Source organism: Solanum dulcamara, chromosome 5, assembly GCF_947179165.1.
Source record: "Solanum dulcamara chromosome 5, daSolDulc1.2, whole genome shotgun sequence".
Classification (NCBI taxonomy): Eukaryota; Viridiplantae; Streptophyta; class Magnoliopsida; order Solanales; family Solanaceae; genus Solanum; species Solanum dulcamara.
Window position 1 is genome coordinate 5,099,186 of NC_077241.1, and position 17,846 is coordinate 5,117,031.

The following is a 17,846-nucleotide window of genomic DNA, read 5'->3' on the forward strand; positions in this document are numbered from 1 at the left end:
CTTACGTTAGGGTGTAAAAGCTCCTCCATAAAAATGACATTGTATGTAAATGATTCAAATTTAAATTCAAATTCAAAGAATAAATAGTATTTATCATTTCATCACGATCTTTTATTGATTGATTAGTCTTTCTCTTCTTTTTTTTTTCTTTTGGCTTTTCCGTTTGAGATATTCACATTTGAGTTTCGACAAAACTCAATTTTGCGTTAAGAAGTCTTGCGTTAAAGTGTAAAAGCGTTCTCTAATAAAAACGATTTCGTATATTAAAAAAACTCAAATTTAAAATTTCTGATTAGAAATAAAACAATACTTACCATTTAATCATATTTTTTATCGATTGATTAGTCTTTTTCTTTTTTACCTTTTTTGGGTCTAGCATTTCACAGTCCCACAAAATCCAAAAACAAAAAAAGAATTGGAAAAAAACAAAAAAAGAAAGAAAAGAAAAAGGAAAGGCAAATATAATATCAACTTGTAACTTTTGTTTCCTCAATATTTATATGACACATTGGGATCGACTGCTTTTTTGACTGTCAAGTTTCTTAATCCTTAAGTTTTTTTAAAAAGAATCTTTTCATGAATGATCCACAACTTTTTGTTCTATCTTAATTTTAATTTTAATATCCCATCTCTTTCGATTATATAAATCTGACTCAATTGAACCATGTCTAGAGTTTACGACTTGACTTATTAAGGCTCATGCATATAATTAAAGAAAATGAGATATTTTAAGTGATTAATTTATCTACTTAATAAACATGCATTTATAACATGGGTAAACGTTTCATCAAATCAAAAGTGTCTAATAAGTCCGGGGTGGAGCTGAAAGCCCAAATACAGATTCAGTCGAACCAATTAGCTTTTGCTCAAATTGGTATATTTGTGTTAAAAAAATTATTAAATATGTACAAATATTTAATTTAGAACCAAGCTATTACCACTTGAACTCGTCGTTATAAAATTCAGAAATCATAAAGTTGGAATCCCGGCACCTCGATCTTCTGGTAACATGAATACTTTATCAATATGTGTTCAAATACTTTAATAAAATAACTCATATTTCAAATGTCTAAATAAAATTATCGATAATTTTTTTAAGCAACTGTTAATAATATATATATATATAAAAGGCATTTTAGCATAATGTATTTTAATTAATTTATCAACTTATATTAATATGGTCAGTTTAATTCTTCTAACTTTATTGTCTTTGAAAAGAAAGAAGATTGGACCAATGAATAGACCTTGTTGGTATATTCTCCAATAGGCCTATCTAATTGACTTTCTAAATTTGTACAAAAAATTAATTTTATTGATTATTTTTAAAATATTGCTAAAATTTTAAATTTGTGATTTAACTTTTTACCAAGAAATAAGTAGATTTTATTACTTTTTTCAACCGAGAATAATATTAAACCTCAATCATTTTATTGGGAATGAATAATTTACCATTAGATTTTATAATTTAGCACATCATGAGCATCGAGCTAAAGAACGATTGAATAACTCAAGAAATTGATTTTATCTTATTTCAACATAGAAATAAAAGGAAGAAAATTGTGAAGATGACCTCGTTATTCATACCTCCGATCAGATAAATGGAAAACCAACTGAGCCAAATTATTACGATCGTTGGTGGAATCTGAAATGTCCGTCAAAAAAGCTAATAATTACCTTGGAATGATGATCACCACCATCAATGTACATATCACAACCTCCACTCCCAAGTCCATATTCTTAACCAAAATTAGCTATCAGGTTGAGTCCACTCATAAAAGATACTAATTAGCCTATTAGCTTGTCCTTCTCCTAAATTCTACCTATAATGTATAAACACATCATTATGAAGTGTGGAAAAAACAAGTGTCTTCATATTAATATGATGACTATGATTTATAAGAGAAAATTCTTCGCATCTTTTTATAAATAATTTTTTAAGCCTTGAAAACAAAAATATTTATCTGTGTTGTGAGAATTTTCATTATTGATTTATACGAGTCATAAATATTATTCACTAAGAAAAAATCCATAAATCTTCTCACTAGTATTGTTGGTTAAATGTAAAATCAAGAGGTCAATATGCAAATAGGACAAACATTGAGGGCTTTCTTGAAAATAAGTGGGCCTTAGTTGGGACTAATTGCACCGACCCTTAAAAGGCTGCTATAGATCCAAAGATGAACTTAAAAGTTGTTCAATTGAAAATTTGAAATAATGAATAAACTTTAGGACAATATAGCTGAAGTTAAGAAAAGAATATTCAAAGTTAATTTTATTTTTTATATATAAAAAAAAAAGGGATCAAGAACTTGATTTGAAAAGTAAAAACAGTATTCATAGCAGTTAAATTAGGATCGAACCACTAAAACAGCGCATCATATTATAATTGTGCTCCAATCAAAAATAAATTAGTAGGACCATGTTAGTATGACCAAATATGCATTAGAAAAGTTGATAAAAGAAATGTTGATTTTCTCATGGTGGAAACAAAACATTAGGAAAAGACATATTAAGATTTCTAACACTTGAGGAGTAACTGAAAAATATAAAATATAAATTGAATCATTCAATGTTTATAAGGAAGCCGACATCATATATTATCCTACTTCTACTTTTATGTGGATGACATTGTTTTCTCTAATAATAAGTTTAAAAAAAGATTACTGTAAATACTAAAGTTTAGTTTTTAAAATATCAAAATAATGTTTGATAAACAAAAAAAAGAATTTATGTATTTTTTAATAAAAAAATTACAAAATTATATTTTCCCCTAATAGGGTATTATTAATATATTTTTTTAGTCTACCTCAGACTAGTTTAAGTTGTAGTCCTTTTTTCAATATAACAACAATTATATTATTCAATTAAGCTAGAGTCGGGCTATATGATTCTCATCGACCATTCCACTAAATTTGATCTTATTTTAGATTAGTCCTTACTTAATACTATGGAGGTAAACTAATAAAGGGAGTAATTATTAAAAAAAGGAAAGTTTAATTTGAATTAACTTTATGTACTTCAATAAAGACTCCCAATCTTTACTTTTCTTTGTTAAACAAGTGGTTTAACTTTAATTTCTTTTTCTATCTTTATAGGCTTTTAATGCTTTTTGAGTAGCTTGTCTGTACCTAACCTCTTTCTACACGTAGTATTCAACTATTAGCTCTTTTTTTTTCCTTATTCTATATGTTCCACTAAATTTGAATTTGCACATTTCAAGACTCATTTTTGGAGGTGATGTTCTCAATAAGATTTTTCTCATTCTCAAAGGTTCCAACTCAAGACTTCTAGTTAAGAGTAGCTGAACTTCAATCATCTCATCGCAATTCACGTCGATTAGTTGTTGGTTCTTTGATGACACACAACACATTGGTCCAAAAAAGTAAAACTTTTATGGCTTAACATCTTTTCTCTTCTTTTTTTTTTCTATCACTTCAAAATAGACTTGAGATTGGTAATTGAGAATGGAAAGATGAATGAGAAAGTGAATGAAAGTTACTTTCTCACTTTTGTTTGGTATAAGAATTGAGAAAGAAAGTGGACATGATGAAAACATGTCCTTTTCTATCTTTTCTCTTCTAGCTTCTCTTTTCATTTTTTTTTGTCCAAGTGATGTTAATAGTTTTGTTTGTTTTTTCTGTTGGAATTATGGCCCAACTAGTCTTTAACATGTTATATGCAAGAATAAACTAAGGCATATTTTATATTTAGAAGATGGAAGAGATCTTGAAATTCTTGATGCTTCACCATTTATTATAGATAAAATAAAGGCATAAACATAAACATGTCTTTTAATTTCGCATCAGTTGATATCTATGTCCTCCGACTTTAAGTGTACATAAATAGGTACTTAAACTTGTTTAAAATTAAAAAAAATAGACACATGTGTCCTACGTGCCAATCCACATCCTATGTGACATCTTACATGTATTATGTCACGTAGAACACATGTGTCAATTTGTTCAACGTATAAAATTTTGTAGTGCTAATATATTCTACGAATGATCGATGCAACTAAAGCAAGACCATGTGCATGACTTAATTTTGAAGACCAAATGTTGTATTACCAATAAGGATACAAGTTATACAAGAATAATAGTATGCTTATTAGCAAGAAATGAATGAGTATCTAGAAAGACTTTTGTTTGGTTTTGATTTGAACAAAGTTTAAGAAAGTATCTTATAGTCTTAAATTAAAGATATATAAAAATATATCAAAATATCTTTTAATCTTGTGGATGTCATGTTGAAAGTTAGAATTAAAAAATTGTAAAGAAACATTCTTTTTGAAACAGACTAAAAGAAAAGTAAGATAAACAAATTGAAATACGACATCCTAACTTCACAAGTCATTATTCAGTGTATAACAATTTATGCATTGCTACTCACTATACAATAATTCCTTCACTATTATTCACCTTATCACAATTCTAATATTATAATTTTTGTTGTAACTAGAGCATATATCGGAGACTACTAGGGAATCAAATAGATGGTCATAAGAATACGATTGACATCGTGCTGACCACACTACTTGCACGACATCTTCACAACCGCACTCTGACCATGATAGCCTAGAAAGAGTTCAGGGTTCAGGTTCAGGGTTATTAGTGAGTGGTAAAGCTCTCATTGCAAACTGTCAATTATGTTTGACACAATGTCAACATACTTGTGGTAAACAACCCTTTATAAGTCCAGCTATTGTACAATGTTTAGGTATATATTCCAGATATAATACCACACATGAAACTTGAATAGTAACCTCAAGTTACTACAGTATAAATTGCTTCCTCCATCTAAAAGAATCTACTACAGTTATTCTCACAACAAAACCCTACAAACTGACTATAGGTAAACCAACTATGCAGCAGAGCTAGCTATACACTAAACATGCTGAACAAAGTTGTTTATTTTTCCTCTGGTTCTTTAGGTTGGTGAATTGCTTCCAAACATTCTTTAGCTCTATGAACCTTTGACTGAAGGTAAAAGCTTCCGCTTTTAGCATTTCGCTCAAACAAGTTATCATATCTCTGCAGAAAGAAGCAAATTTAAGGTCACACGTACATGAATAGCAGCATCAACATCAACAACAAAAAAAAACAGTGTAATCCCACAAGTGGGGTCCAAGGAGGGTAAGATGTATGTAGCCTTGTTTCCAATTGACCCTCGGCAATCCTCCTCCTTTATCCGGGCTTGGGACCAATACTAAATATCACTACATTAGACTAACCTGCACGATTTCTTCCCATGATGCATTCTCAGTGACACCAAGAATCTGCCTTGCCTCTGCATCAGTCATGGTTTTCGCTCTTTTGATATTCTGTACTGCTTCTTGAGCAACCCCATTCTTAGAGGCATCTGCCATCGTTTGGTAAAGGAAGTATAAAAATGTATTATACGCTCGGGACAAGATAATCAAACCACATGAGACTCAAGTGACATAAGTCGGAGTTCTAGAGCGAGGAGTAATGATGTGAATCAGTTGATAGACCCATTCTTTAAACACTGATCTACAGTTTCTTGGAATGAAATATTAGAGTCAAGAAGTGCTCATTGCTGATTCCTATGTTGCTCGGACTCTTCAAAAGTGTCAATGGTTGCGTGTAGGATCCTCCCAAAATAGTGCATTTTTGGAGGATCTGACACAGTTGCAGCAGCATTTTAGGAGAGTGAGAGCAAAATAGGCTGATTCATGGTATGCTTAATTAGCAAGTGACCATTGCTTTCCTCAGGACTTGCACAACGTCATATGTATATAAAAAAAAAAAACACTGCAATAGCCGTTGAAATGTTTATTCAGATGAGACTCTCCAGATTAGTCACCTATATCAATTCATTGCAAGATGAGGAGAAGAGGCGTAAGAAAGTACTTACTAGCCAGTGCCTGACGATATGCTTGAACAAAAGACCGTGCCAATATTGTAGAGCCCATGACAATTAAATTAGCAAGGATTTTTGCCGCCTGTAACAAGAAAATGAACTGTTAGAGCAATAGTCAGAATAAGTCTTGTTTGCTTTCACTATTCTATGTATGCAGTAACAACTAGGCTCAGGAGAGCATACAGAAAAAGAATAGGAACTCAATTTCCAAAACTGTGACACTATCCAAGCTAATGACCCAAAATAACTAATTCCAGTGGGGAATTTGTGTTGGAAACAATAATGTTTATTCAAGCACAATTCTTCTGTTTTGTTGTGTTCTCATTTCCTCTTGGCTTGAGGGGATATCAGATAAGACCATAGTATTAATTTTCTTCCACCTACATGTACAGCCCGTCCACTAGTAATATTGTCCACTTTGTCTAGGCCGGCAAGGGTTTAAAACGTATCAATAGGGTCTAAAGCTTGCTTCCTTATATACCAAACATCTCTCACCTGTGTTTTGCCGATGTGGGATTTGTCCACATATCCCCTCAGCCCCCTTAAGGACTCAGCATCCGGGCTGAGGTTTGCCCACCATCATCTTAAACTCACTTGAACACTGAGGTTTGCCCCACTGTCACCCAGGGTTACAAGCCAGTGGCTTTGAACCATCCGTAACAGCCCAGCCGCTACTGATATTGTCCGTTTTAGATCTAGGCCCGCACGACTTTAAATCACATCATTAGGGTAATAATGCAAGGAATTGAGAAAGATAAAAAACAATATTAAAATCCATTCACATCCAATTCTTTTTACCAAAGTAATGCATATATGTATAGTGGCATGAAATTTATATGCTGATAACCTAGTACCCAACACATCGTTTCCCCTGTGGCGGTACGCGGATTCTCGAGGGCCCAAGCTCCCCGTCCTTAGTTTGAGTAGCATATGTCTCCTGACTCATTCCAGATGCTGCATGAATTTCTAACAACCCCTCTCCCCACACACGAAAAAAAGAAGAAGAGAAAACCTTAGACAAACCACTAATCCTTTCTCTCCAGGCTGAGGATCAGTTAACATGTCTTTAAGTCTGCTTTACAAGGTAAATCTATCATTATGGCATTCCTCTCTCTTGCAAGCACATTTTGCATGTATAAAAACATACAGAGATGCAACAAACAAAAACTCTAAGGGTTTAAAGTTCAGACAGGTGAAGAGTAGAAATGAGGAATCCTAATCTAGTAAAAAACAATTACCAGATTAACAGATATTGAAATGCATTTCTGAGTACATATAAAAGAATGGTGCATATAGACTTTGTTGGCCAGACAAAACAATGATTCTGATTATAATTACAAGGAAAATCCAATTGTAACAGGGATGGGCTTAATGTGTTTTAAGCAAAATATAACGGGAGTAAAAGTTCCGACTTACCATTGTGAAATTCGGGACAAGATAAACCCAAATCAGGAAAGTGGAGATTAAGCTATAGAGAGACCGATCGCCAGATCAAAAGCTTGTAACTGTCCTAAAAAAGACACCTATTAGCCATAGAGAACGGATATCAAATAAGCCAGAATTCAAACATCAAAAGTTAAACATGTGTATATCATGCACTTCATCCATGAGTTTTGAAGACAGTGAAGAAACCAAGAAAGCTGCAAACAACACAAAATCAAGCTGCAAATAAAACAATTAACTTGTCCACTATACACAGCAAAGACAACATTTAAACTAACTTATTTAACTAACGTCAATTTAGTCTTAATCATCCATCCACAATTTGCATTTTATTTCACTTGTCTCCTTTTCCATCCAAATTTCAACACATTATTCAACACAATCAATCGATGTCATAAAATTTCAATGACCTCTCCCTTAAATCCAAGATATAATCATGATAACAAGTAAACCTAGAAGAAGGTGCGGATGGGGTTAGTCTAGCAAAAATGTCATAAGTTACTAAAAATTTTGACATATTTAATAACGGATTACTCTGAAGGTTACAAAGCGAACTGTTACCATCAATCATCATATCATTTAAGAAAATTTGTTAGTTTAATATCAGATACCTTGTTTAACCCCATCCAATTGTCAGAATTTTCTTTATGATACATCAAAGAATTTATTCATTGAACACACCAAGTTGGTATGAGAAATATGTACAAAGGATTATGAGTGGCTCAACCATTGATAACTAGCAAGTTATCCAAATCATCTATACAAGTAATGATTTTCTCTTTACACCAAAGAAGTGAAAAGAATGTTACACTTTCTCTTTCATGGAACATTCTTCTATTTCTTTCATTTCAGACAACTAAAAGGATGCACAATGCGTAGTTCTCATATCGCCTTCCTCTCTTTGTCAATCCTACGTAGCTTCTAGCTTGTATTGTGTCCTCAAATGTCCTTTAAAATGAAACTCTAGGAGCATTTTTAAAAAACAATTATGTATTTTCCACAGGATAGAGATTCAAGCTATCCATACGTAAAAACTTCACTAGCATTTGAACAACCTGAAACTATGTCATTAATATGAATGATGGGTTTCATGGTCCCAAATGGTGTTGTCTTTGGATCACATATTTATTCTAACATAATAGATAGGTTAATTTTCATGAAGATCAGAAAGACACTTTGTACAACTCTCACTTTTGCTTCACTTCTTGTATATGGGGGTTGATCACTTTTCTATTAAATATTTTCACTTATCAAAAACTCAAAACCTATTATTAGAACGAAGATAATAAAATCTTGAAGTTCCTACTACACGAATTAGGATAGAAGGTTAGTAGGTAGGAGTGGTTTGTCTTGTTACACTTACTAGTAGTCATAGGACTACTCTTGTAGTTTCTTGTTCGTCAATTTCTGTGACTATCTATTGTTTCGTATAGTTTGTTTATAGTAGTATTTTGCTGTAGTACTATTACGTTCCTAACTGTTGTTTTGTTACTATCTATTGTTTATTGTACTATCATTATGTCTTTTCCTAAACTGTTTTTGCCCTGAGCCGACCCCACTGTGTGGGACTACACTGGGTATATTGTTGTTGTTGAAGTTCCTAAAAATGAAATATCTTCAAATTGTTAGAATCGGATATAATAATTTCTAATTATTGGAACAGGAGATAAAAATATCTGCCTATTATGGGACTAAAGAATCTGCAAAATCGTCAGAATAACAATAATAATCTTGTCATACTTAAAGGCACATATATAGGCTTCTGAAAATAGTTGAAGTCTGCTCCTCGAGCTGATGGAAAATAATTACAACACTATCTTTGGGATTCAACTAAATCGCAACAAGGTAGCATTCCAGAAAGCTACTCTCTTCTTATCTTAAATCGATGATTTCACCATCTAACTATGTCTTCTTTTTTTGAAAGAATTGTTCTTGGGCTTGTTTTTCCAAATGAAAGAACCCTTAAATTATAGGCTAAGATTTCTTAAATAACATTAAATAGAGTTCATAAATAAATTCATGACTTTTATAGTATCAAAATGTATTTTCAAAATCAAGAATGTATTTAGGAAATCTAAAATGAATCTAAAATGAACTTTCCAAATTAAATTTCAAGATTTATCCACTTTGGAGATCCAGAAGAGTTGAATGTGTTACCCAAGGGTGTAGCCTAGTGGCCAACAAAGTGGGTTCAAAACCATGAGGCCCCAGGTTCAAATTCTAGTAGAGACTAAAACACTAGGTGATTTCTTCCTATCTGTCCTAGCATTGGTGGAAGAGTTACCGAGTATTTGTTGCTGGTGGGAGGTGACAGATATCCCGTGAAATTAGTCGAGGTGCGCGCAAGCTGATCCGGACACCACGGTTATAAATAAAAAAAAGACTTGAATGTGTTTAACTAAATTCACTGTATCAAAATATTTGAAAAATAAGTTCCAATAATCCCCTAGTTGTTTCAAAATTGTTTAATAACATGCATGAATAATGGTGTCCTTTGGAGACTTGAACCATTAGCTACTGAAGACATTTTAAATCATCTACTTAGTCAATGAATCTTGACCTAGAAGTTCATTGAATTAAGTAGAAATACCATCACTCTCATTACTGTAATATGGTGAAAATCGAAATATTTTGGCACCTTACGACCATGTGCCCTAATCCTTTTATCGAATTATTATTAAAAAATTATGTCTAAATCTTATCGAATCGTCTTCCACTTGACACTTAGAACCACGAATTAATCAAGAGTACTTCCACATACTCCAATCAAAATAGTCTATGAATTGATTAAGAAAAATTAATCACAACCTCCTCCACAAAAAAATATCAATGAATCTATCAGGGATGTTCCTATGCAGTCCAACCAAAATTAGTCTACAGAATTTATTAAAAGAATAGAATCACATCTTCCTTTACAAGTAGGAATATGTACATCCATTACATCTAATCTACACCAATGAAAATTTCTACGAATGTGCCACTCAACAATTGTAACTTTACTTGTTGTCCTTTTGAACCTAAGATAATATCATTAGGTAGAGTTGTCTATAGAGTACAATGATTTCAATACAAGCTTGATTCTCATTCCTTCAATCAACTAGGCATTATCAAGATCGTGGGCTGACATAACAAATCTATGTCCTCGGGTTCTTAAAAATTATATTAGACATCCAGTCTACTATAGGCTTTTGACAACTAGCCAAACGCACCATGCTGAGGTTTCAATACCCCAAGATCTTTTCTGTAATTGGAAACTCAATATCATGTTGTTTTCCTAGCATAATGCAACATGCATTTATATATTATGCTCGTCACAAGAAAACATTTATCTCATAAATTTATAAAATGTCTCCAAACTTTAATGCAATCGATATCATTTTCTCCCGATCTCAATTGTCAAAAAGATATTCAACTTTCAAACATTGATATGATCTTTCTAAATAATATAGGGATAATTACACTAGATGACCATTATTTTAATTACCCAAAAAAAATGGCCATTCAATGTATATTCATGTATACTCAGTGTATATTTCATGCATAGAATGTATTATAATGTATATTCAGTGTATAGCTCATGTATAAGTAATCTATATTGTATAGTCAGTGTATACTTTTTATGACTTTTGGCAAGCTATATTGTATAGTCACTGTATATTTCCTATGATTTTTGGCTATTTTTTATGTGATTAAAACATGGTTATATTTATTGTAAACTAATTAGTTTATTGTATGTATTTGAAATTATCTCAATAGTATATTCATACACTGCAAAAACTTGAAGGTGTATCTTTCATGATCTCATACTAGCAACATACATGTGTTTTACCTTTCAAGTATAATTATGAACTTCTAGGTAAATATATTTCATATCTTCTAACAAACATGAAAGCATATCTCTTGTGATTCATGCATGCAACAAATATGTTATGCCAATTAATTAGCATTTTGACAAACGAATAACAAGTATAACATATAAGCATATGCCATCTCTAATAAATCATGCATATAACTCAAGATTATCATAAGGTGGATATTTATCTTATTAATTGTAGACAATAGATTCCGTACAAATATCATAACAATAACAATAAAGATTTTTAAAAAAGAAGCTAAGAAAGTAAAACGTCGCTTTTGTTGTCATTTTATTCTTGATTCATGGTGATGGTGTGTTCCCTTTGGCCATTTCTATAGTCCAAGTCATTGCTTATGACATCAGAATTCAAATCCTCAATGTTGTTGCTTCATGAAATAAAAGGGATACGAAGCATATATGAAGTTCCTATAGGAAATATCTGTGTGGGCATGTATTAGAAAATATTTCCTCTTTTATTTGCTTTAGATTCATTCAAGAACTCTTTTTAGATGATGGTAATGTTAGTTTCATTCTACAACTCTTATGGGTTGTTTGGTAGCTGGTTGAGAGGTAACTTAAGCATGTATTAAATTCTGTATAAGTAATACCACATTTGGTAGTAGGCTAGGAGGTAAATTATCCATGTATAAACTAATGTAGTATTTGATTTGCAATTTAGAAACTCACATAACTAATTCATGTATAAGTTACGAGGGAATCTATGTATAATTTTATACATGATAGAAGGTGGAATAACTAACTTCATCATAGTTTCTTTACTACTCCACTCCTTCATTTCATTTCATCCTTACTCCATATTCGGACATGCCGAATCATGTATAAAATTATACATAGATTCCCTCGTAACTTATACATGAATTAGTTATGTGAGTTTCTAAATTGCAAACCAAACACTACATTAGTTTATACATGGATAATACATGAATAACTAATACTGCATAAAATAATACATAAATGCCCTCGAAACTGACAAGTGAGGCTTGCTCAGTTGGTTAAGCACCTCCACCTACGACCGGTAGGTCCTGGGTTCGAGTCACACTGGAGGGGAAGTGTGGAAACACTATAAATCCTCCAAAATGGGGGGTAAAAAAAAAAAAAAATGCCCTCGAAACTAATCTACATTACTAATAAACACATAACTTTAACTAGCTACCAAATGACGCCTAAATACATTATTGATTTTGTAAATACATTTTCATATTCTTAAAGTCATGACTCATGAATTTATTCATAAACTCTAATTAATGTTGTTATTCAAGAAATCTAAACCTACAAATACGGGTTCTTTCATTTCCAAAAAAAAGCATGAGAAAAAAATATTCGAACAAACGAGAGACATGGGTCAGAAGGTAAAACCCTGTTCAAGGATAGAAGGTGGCGTACTTGAATGCTACCTTACTGTGGTTTAGTTGAATCTTGGAGATGGCATTGTCACTATTTTTCCATCTGCTCGAAGGGAAGACTTCAACTATCTTCAAGAAGCGTATTTACGCACCTCTAAGCATGAAAAGATTATTATTGTTCTAACAATTTCACAGATGCTTTGGTCCAAAACGAAGATATTATATCCAGTTCCAACAATTTGAAGTTATACAGATATTTCAGTTTTACAAACTTCAAGATTTTACTATATTGGTTCTAACACCTAAACGAGAGGAGGAGTACAATAAAGGTGACCAACTTCATAAAAGGGTAGACATGAATATATCAAAACATTGCCACATTAGTTTCAGACTCTTTCTTCTCCTTTTATTTGGGAAAAGAAAGAAGAAGAAGAAGTCTGATCTCAAAATGTAGAAAACAAAGCACCTACAATACATACCCGAAAGCTCAATTTCTCTAAACTCGGCAATAATAAGGTAAATTCGTAGAATGACTTTGAATAACAGCTCTTATATAAGTCCACTTAAATTTTGAGATTCAACAGATTTATGCTTTAGATTTAGGGTCAAATATAACAAATGGTTGAAAATATGGTTTGATATGTAATAGACTTGACGTCAGAAGATATCAAAGGAGATAAAAGGGCAGCTCGGTGCACTAAAGCTCCCGCTATGTAGTGAGCAAAGGTATATTAGAGAACTAAGGGCTTTCGTTTAAAGAAAGAGTAGTACAGGTAAATAATTTGTCTTTAAAGAAAATCCCCATAAGAAACTTTGGGAAAGTAAAAAATACGACCGACTAGCTATGTTGCTCGGACTCTCAAAATATGTTCGGATCCTTCAAAACCAACACGTACCCAATGACATTTTTGAAGAATCCGAGTAACATGGCCGACCAGTACTAGAACTACGATGCTCATAATGGGCATTTAAACTCTTGAAAAATTTTATGTTATGAATTGGGCATTCATCTTGAAGCTTCTCTAGACTCGATCAAAATTTGAAGTCCCATCTACCATTCTACCTATCCACTTACGACAAGAAACTAATTTCCATCTACAAGTTGCATTATGCAATCATAAAGATCAAACTTTGACAACTTTTTAAGTACACAAAAATGGAAAAGACCTCTATCCAAAGGCCTAAGTGTGAGGTTTTGCGGCCATAAGGAAGTTGGGTCTGGGGGTCCTGTTCTTGTTGTATAATAAACAAAAATTTCAATTTGGGATGAAAAAGTTTACAATCCAGTTGAAACCCAGAAAAATTTCAAGCAATAACAATAAAATCATACCAATCAACAGCCAAGAAAACAACAAAAAGTTGAGAAATCAACAATGAACGCAACCACAAATTTTATGTTACGAATTGAGTATTTATCTTGAGGTTTCTCTAGACTTGATAAATTTCCTTTGAGATATGGAGTAGTATATCTCAACTGCCCGGTTTTCTGTAAACGACAAGTTAAACATCACTACGATGTACTTGATTGGTGATGCGAAATTGTGGTAGAGAACTAGGAATGCGGACGATGAGAGTGCTGGCAGGCCAAGGATTGATACTTGAACGAAATTGAAGAAGGAAATGAGGGACCAGTTCCTTCCTAGCCATTCATGGATTTCTAGAGACTTTGAGGTCCCATCTACCATTCTACCTATACACTTACAACAAGAAACTAATCTCCACCTACAAATTGCATTACACAATCATAAAGATCAAACTTTGACGACTTTTGAAGTACACAAAAATGGAAAAAGACCTCTATCCAAAGGCCTAACTGTTGGGTTTGGGGGTTCTGTTCTTGTTGTATATGGGTTTCATTTCTATTGAATTTTCTTGCTTAATAAACAAAAATCTCAACTAGGGATGAAAAAAGTTTACAATCCAGTTGAAACCCATAAAAATTTCAAGCAATAACGATTAAATCATACCAATCAACAACCAAGAAAACAAAAAAAATTGAGAAATCAAGAATGTCACAAATTCTAATAATCATTAAAATTGGGAAAAGGGATTAATACACATCAATCAGTTGAAGATTCAGCAATTGAAGAACATACCTTGAGCTTTGTTGAAATCGATGGAGAGAGATCAAAAGCGAAAGGAATTTCAATTATTATTTGCAATTTGGGTTAAAAGGGAAAATGTAGATCGGGAAAAATAAATTTGTGTAGATTTTTAATTGGCTTTTTTACTTGAATAATTTATTATAATGTCTTAATTACGAATTATACATTAAAATCTCTCTAAACTAATACTCTGTAAATTAATAAACTTTTTTAACATAACATTTTTCTCCAGTTCCAACTTGGACCAATGGAATAAATCAACAATTTCGATAACATAATAAGATAATATATTTTTGTGTTTTTTGTAAAAATTTAAATCTAGTTGAAACTCATATCTAATTTTTCTAATTGCATGAAAAGTTTTAGTGTTGTCTATTAGAGCTGCACCGAAAAATTGTGAAGAGTTCTAAACGCGATAAATGTTTTCTTGTGCATAACTAGTTTCAAAGAGATTATATCATTTTCATTTTTATCATCAACGTTATTTTCTATGATGGTATCTACAAATTTTTTCTAAGTTGTGGATCTCTAAACATGTGTCATTTTTACTTGAGTAATCTAATAGGCTATTAACATCTATTTTATTGCAATAATTGACATTATTAATCATAATATCAAATTCATGAATGTCATTTAAATTTCTTAAGGTTTCATCCCTCGAACGATATAATCAAAATTAACATTTATTGAATCTTGAAAACACTCATTTAATTAATAAATATTAATTTATCAATTAAATAATACCTCTATAAAATAATAATATTTCATAACTCCGACAATATTAATTTAGAAAGGTTTTACTATAGTACTCACTCCGTTCCTATTTATATGTCATCCTTATTATAAATATCCTTAATATTTGTCATTTTACAAAATCAAGACATAAATGACATTATTCTTCCTATTTTACCCCTATGAGTTATTAGTTTTGAAAAATATACATTTGACCATGTTACGACGCAAAATGGCATGAGTGACACCCACACTTAACCTTCTAGATGAGAGAACTGACGATACAAACCCCAACTTATGAAATATGACAATAACGATGAAACTCAATTTATGAGAGTAAGAAATAATAAAACCACTAAAGTCTATTAGATATATTTTTCCAAAACCTGAAAGTCATCACTTCAAGGATATCTAATTCTAAAATACCAAATCTAAAAATACCAAACAACAGAATAAATAAATAACTTAATGTGTTCAAAAACTAAGGACATCATGCTATGCCCGAGAGAATCCAACAAGAGCTAGAAGGAATAGCTCACCTTGGAACTTAATGTGCTGGACACTGGCTAGAGCTGAGGTCGAGTCGAAGTTGATGGAACACTCGCTGCACTCTACAAAATAAAATAAAGAAAAATACAAGTAGGGGCCAGTACATGACAATATGTATTGAGTAGGTATTATCGGCTGACTCAAAATAGAAATCAATATGCATAAAATAATAGCGGGAAATCAACCATATTACTTAACAGGTGGGCATCAACAAGATCAAGATCAAGTGATAACACAATGAATAATTACATAACCAGTCAACAATATCAAGATTACATATGAGGACTCAGGCCTCCATATCATACTCTTTTGGAAAATGAGTTATTGTAGATTGGGTAACATTAAGTCATTTTAATTTGTTTTCCTTAAATATTATCGTGCCGGAATGTGACACCCGATCCAAATATACCGTTGGCTCGTGACAGCCGATCCAAATATAATTAATTTATCATTTTTTATTATCACATTTTACTTCATTAACAGGATTTCATCAAGCCTTCTTTATTCAAGACATCACTTTTTATAGGACAAGTTCAAGATTATGGATTTCACGGTCTTGGAATTGCAGACCAATCATAACAATATATCAACCGTTCAAATCACAAGAATTAAATGCACAGTAAATTTCACACATTACTCAATAGCTATCAATCACTATTAAGAGTCTATCTATGATATAGAATAAACCATAACCTACTTCAACCGAAGAATCAGAAGTCAAACAAGCTAATTCATCAATGTCTTTCCTTTCTTCAATGTCTCACGCTTCCCATCTATCAGGTAAAAAATATTCATAAGTAAACGAGTATGTAGACACTCCTATTATTATATGCCTAGCCTAAATCCAAAACTTCACACTATTTTACAATCAATTTCTTAAATCTCAAGCCCAGGATTAAACATCAATTTATTAATACTATAGTTGATAACTATATGGGAGATCCGATAAGTAGAATGCAGAATTGAAAAAGTGCCGAATTCAATTACTACTCGCATGGTAGATATGACATAATGGCTTCCAAAATATGGATTTTTAAAAGGATACATATCCTCCTAATCATTACAAAATGATTGCCACTTATTGGCCAGAGACTTTTCATTCATATAACCACACATATTGTCACTCAATCTAAACTCATTACCGCATATACCCTAATTTCCACTTTTTAATTCAATTACTCTTCTCTCTTTACCAAGTTACTATAATAATAATAATATAACTACCTACATTCATAATAAAAGACTTATGCATGGATGATTTACCTGGAGCAATTGGCGGCTTCGTTCAGTGTTCGACGCCGCACAAGTAAGTTCTTTCTCAAACCCTTCTCTTCTCATTTTCTTTTCTATCACTTTAGCCTACCAATTAAATTAGTTATATAAAGTTATCCCTCAACTAAATAATCGTAGTTATCGAATAGTTCAAGATACCCATTAAAATTTATGGTATGAGTCTTTTATGAAATAAAAAGCTCTAGTTCTTAAAACGACCTAATGAGTCGTTACTGACCAACATAGAAAAACTAAGTAAATAATTCATGTCCATTGGTCAAATTAATTAATCAAAATAAATTAATTTATGTTTATTGATTGAAAACTTGACTTCAAAAAAAAACTAAATAAGGGTAAAATAGTAAACTTACTTAGGCCTCACTTGGTTGCACTTAATGGAGGTTTGAATCTTAATAATTCAAATTCAGCCCATTAAGTCCATTTATTATTTTTTAAAAAATTCTCTTAATGGATTTGAAAAGATTTGAACGAATCAGATCTGTAGGAGAGTCTTAACAACATTCAGACTTATTAAATACATTATAAAATAATTATGGATCGCCTCTCTCGCTCTTTGCACGACTTTGCTCTCACCGCTACCAACTTTCTTTCTCTCTTTTCTCAATCAAACATCAATTTTTCCCT

At 31.9% G+C, this 17,846-nt stretch overlaps 1 protein-coding gene and 1 long non-coding RNA gene across 8 annotated transcripts; both read right to left on the reverse strand.

The window, feature by feature from the left end:
• Positions 1 to 4,643: 4,643 nt before the first annotated feature.
• On the reverse strand, positions 4,644 to 14,769 carry LOC129888860 (mitochondrial import inner membrane translocase subunit PAM16 like 1-like). Of its 7 annotated transcripts, none has more exons than XM_055963904.1 (6): positions 14,640 to 14,763; positions 12,595 to 12,697; positions 7,297 to 7,385; positions 5,875 to 5,962; positions 5,231 to 5,358; positions 4,644 to 5,030 (listed from the first exon to the last, which is right to left on the reverse strand). In XM_055963904.1, the coding sequence occupies exons 3-6, from the start codon at positions 7,297 to 7,299 to the stop codon at positions 4,908 to 4,910; spliced, it is 342 nt and encodes a 113-aa protein (XP_055819879.1). In that variant the 5' UTR covers positions 7,300 to 7,385; positions 12,595 to 12,697; positions 14,640 to 14,763; the 3' UTR covers positions 4,644 to 4,907. The 7 variants fall into 7 exon arrangements, with proteins under 7 accessions (XP_055819879.1, XP_055819881.1, XP_055819880.1 ...); XM_055963906.1 differs by having other exon boundaries at positions 7,297 to 7,390; XM_055963905.1 differs by having other exon boundaries at positions 7,297 to 7,403.
• A 1,162-nt stretch (positions 14,770 to 15,931) lies between these two features.
• Positions 15,932 to 17,265, reverse strand: LOC129890421 (uncharacterized). The gene is made up of 3 exons (XR_008767026.1): positions 17,193 to 17,265; positions 16,627 to 16,702; positions 15,932 to 15,991 (listed from the first exon to the last, which is right to left on the reverse strand). It is a non-coding gene; the product is annotated as an uncharacterized LOC129890421 (long non-coding RNA).
• Between the last annotated feature and the right edge of the window lie 581 nt (positions 17,266 to 17,846).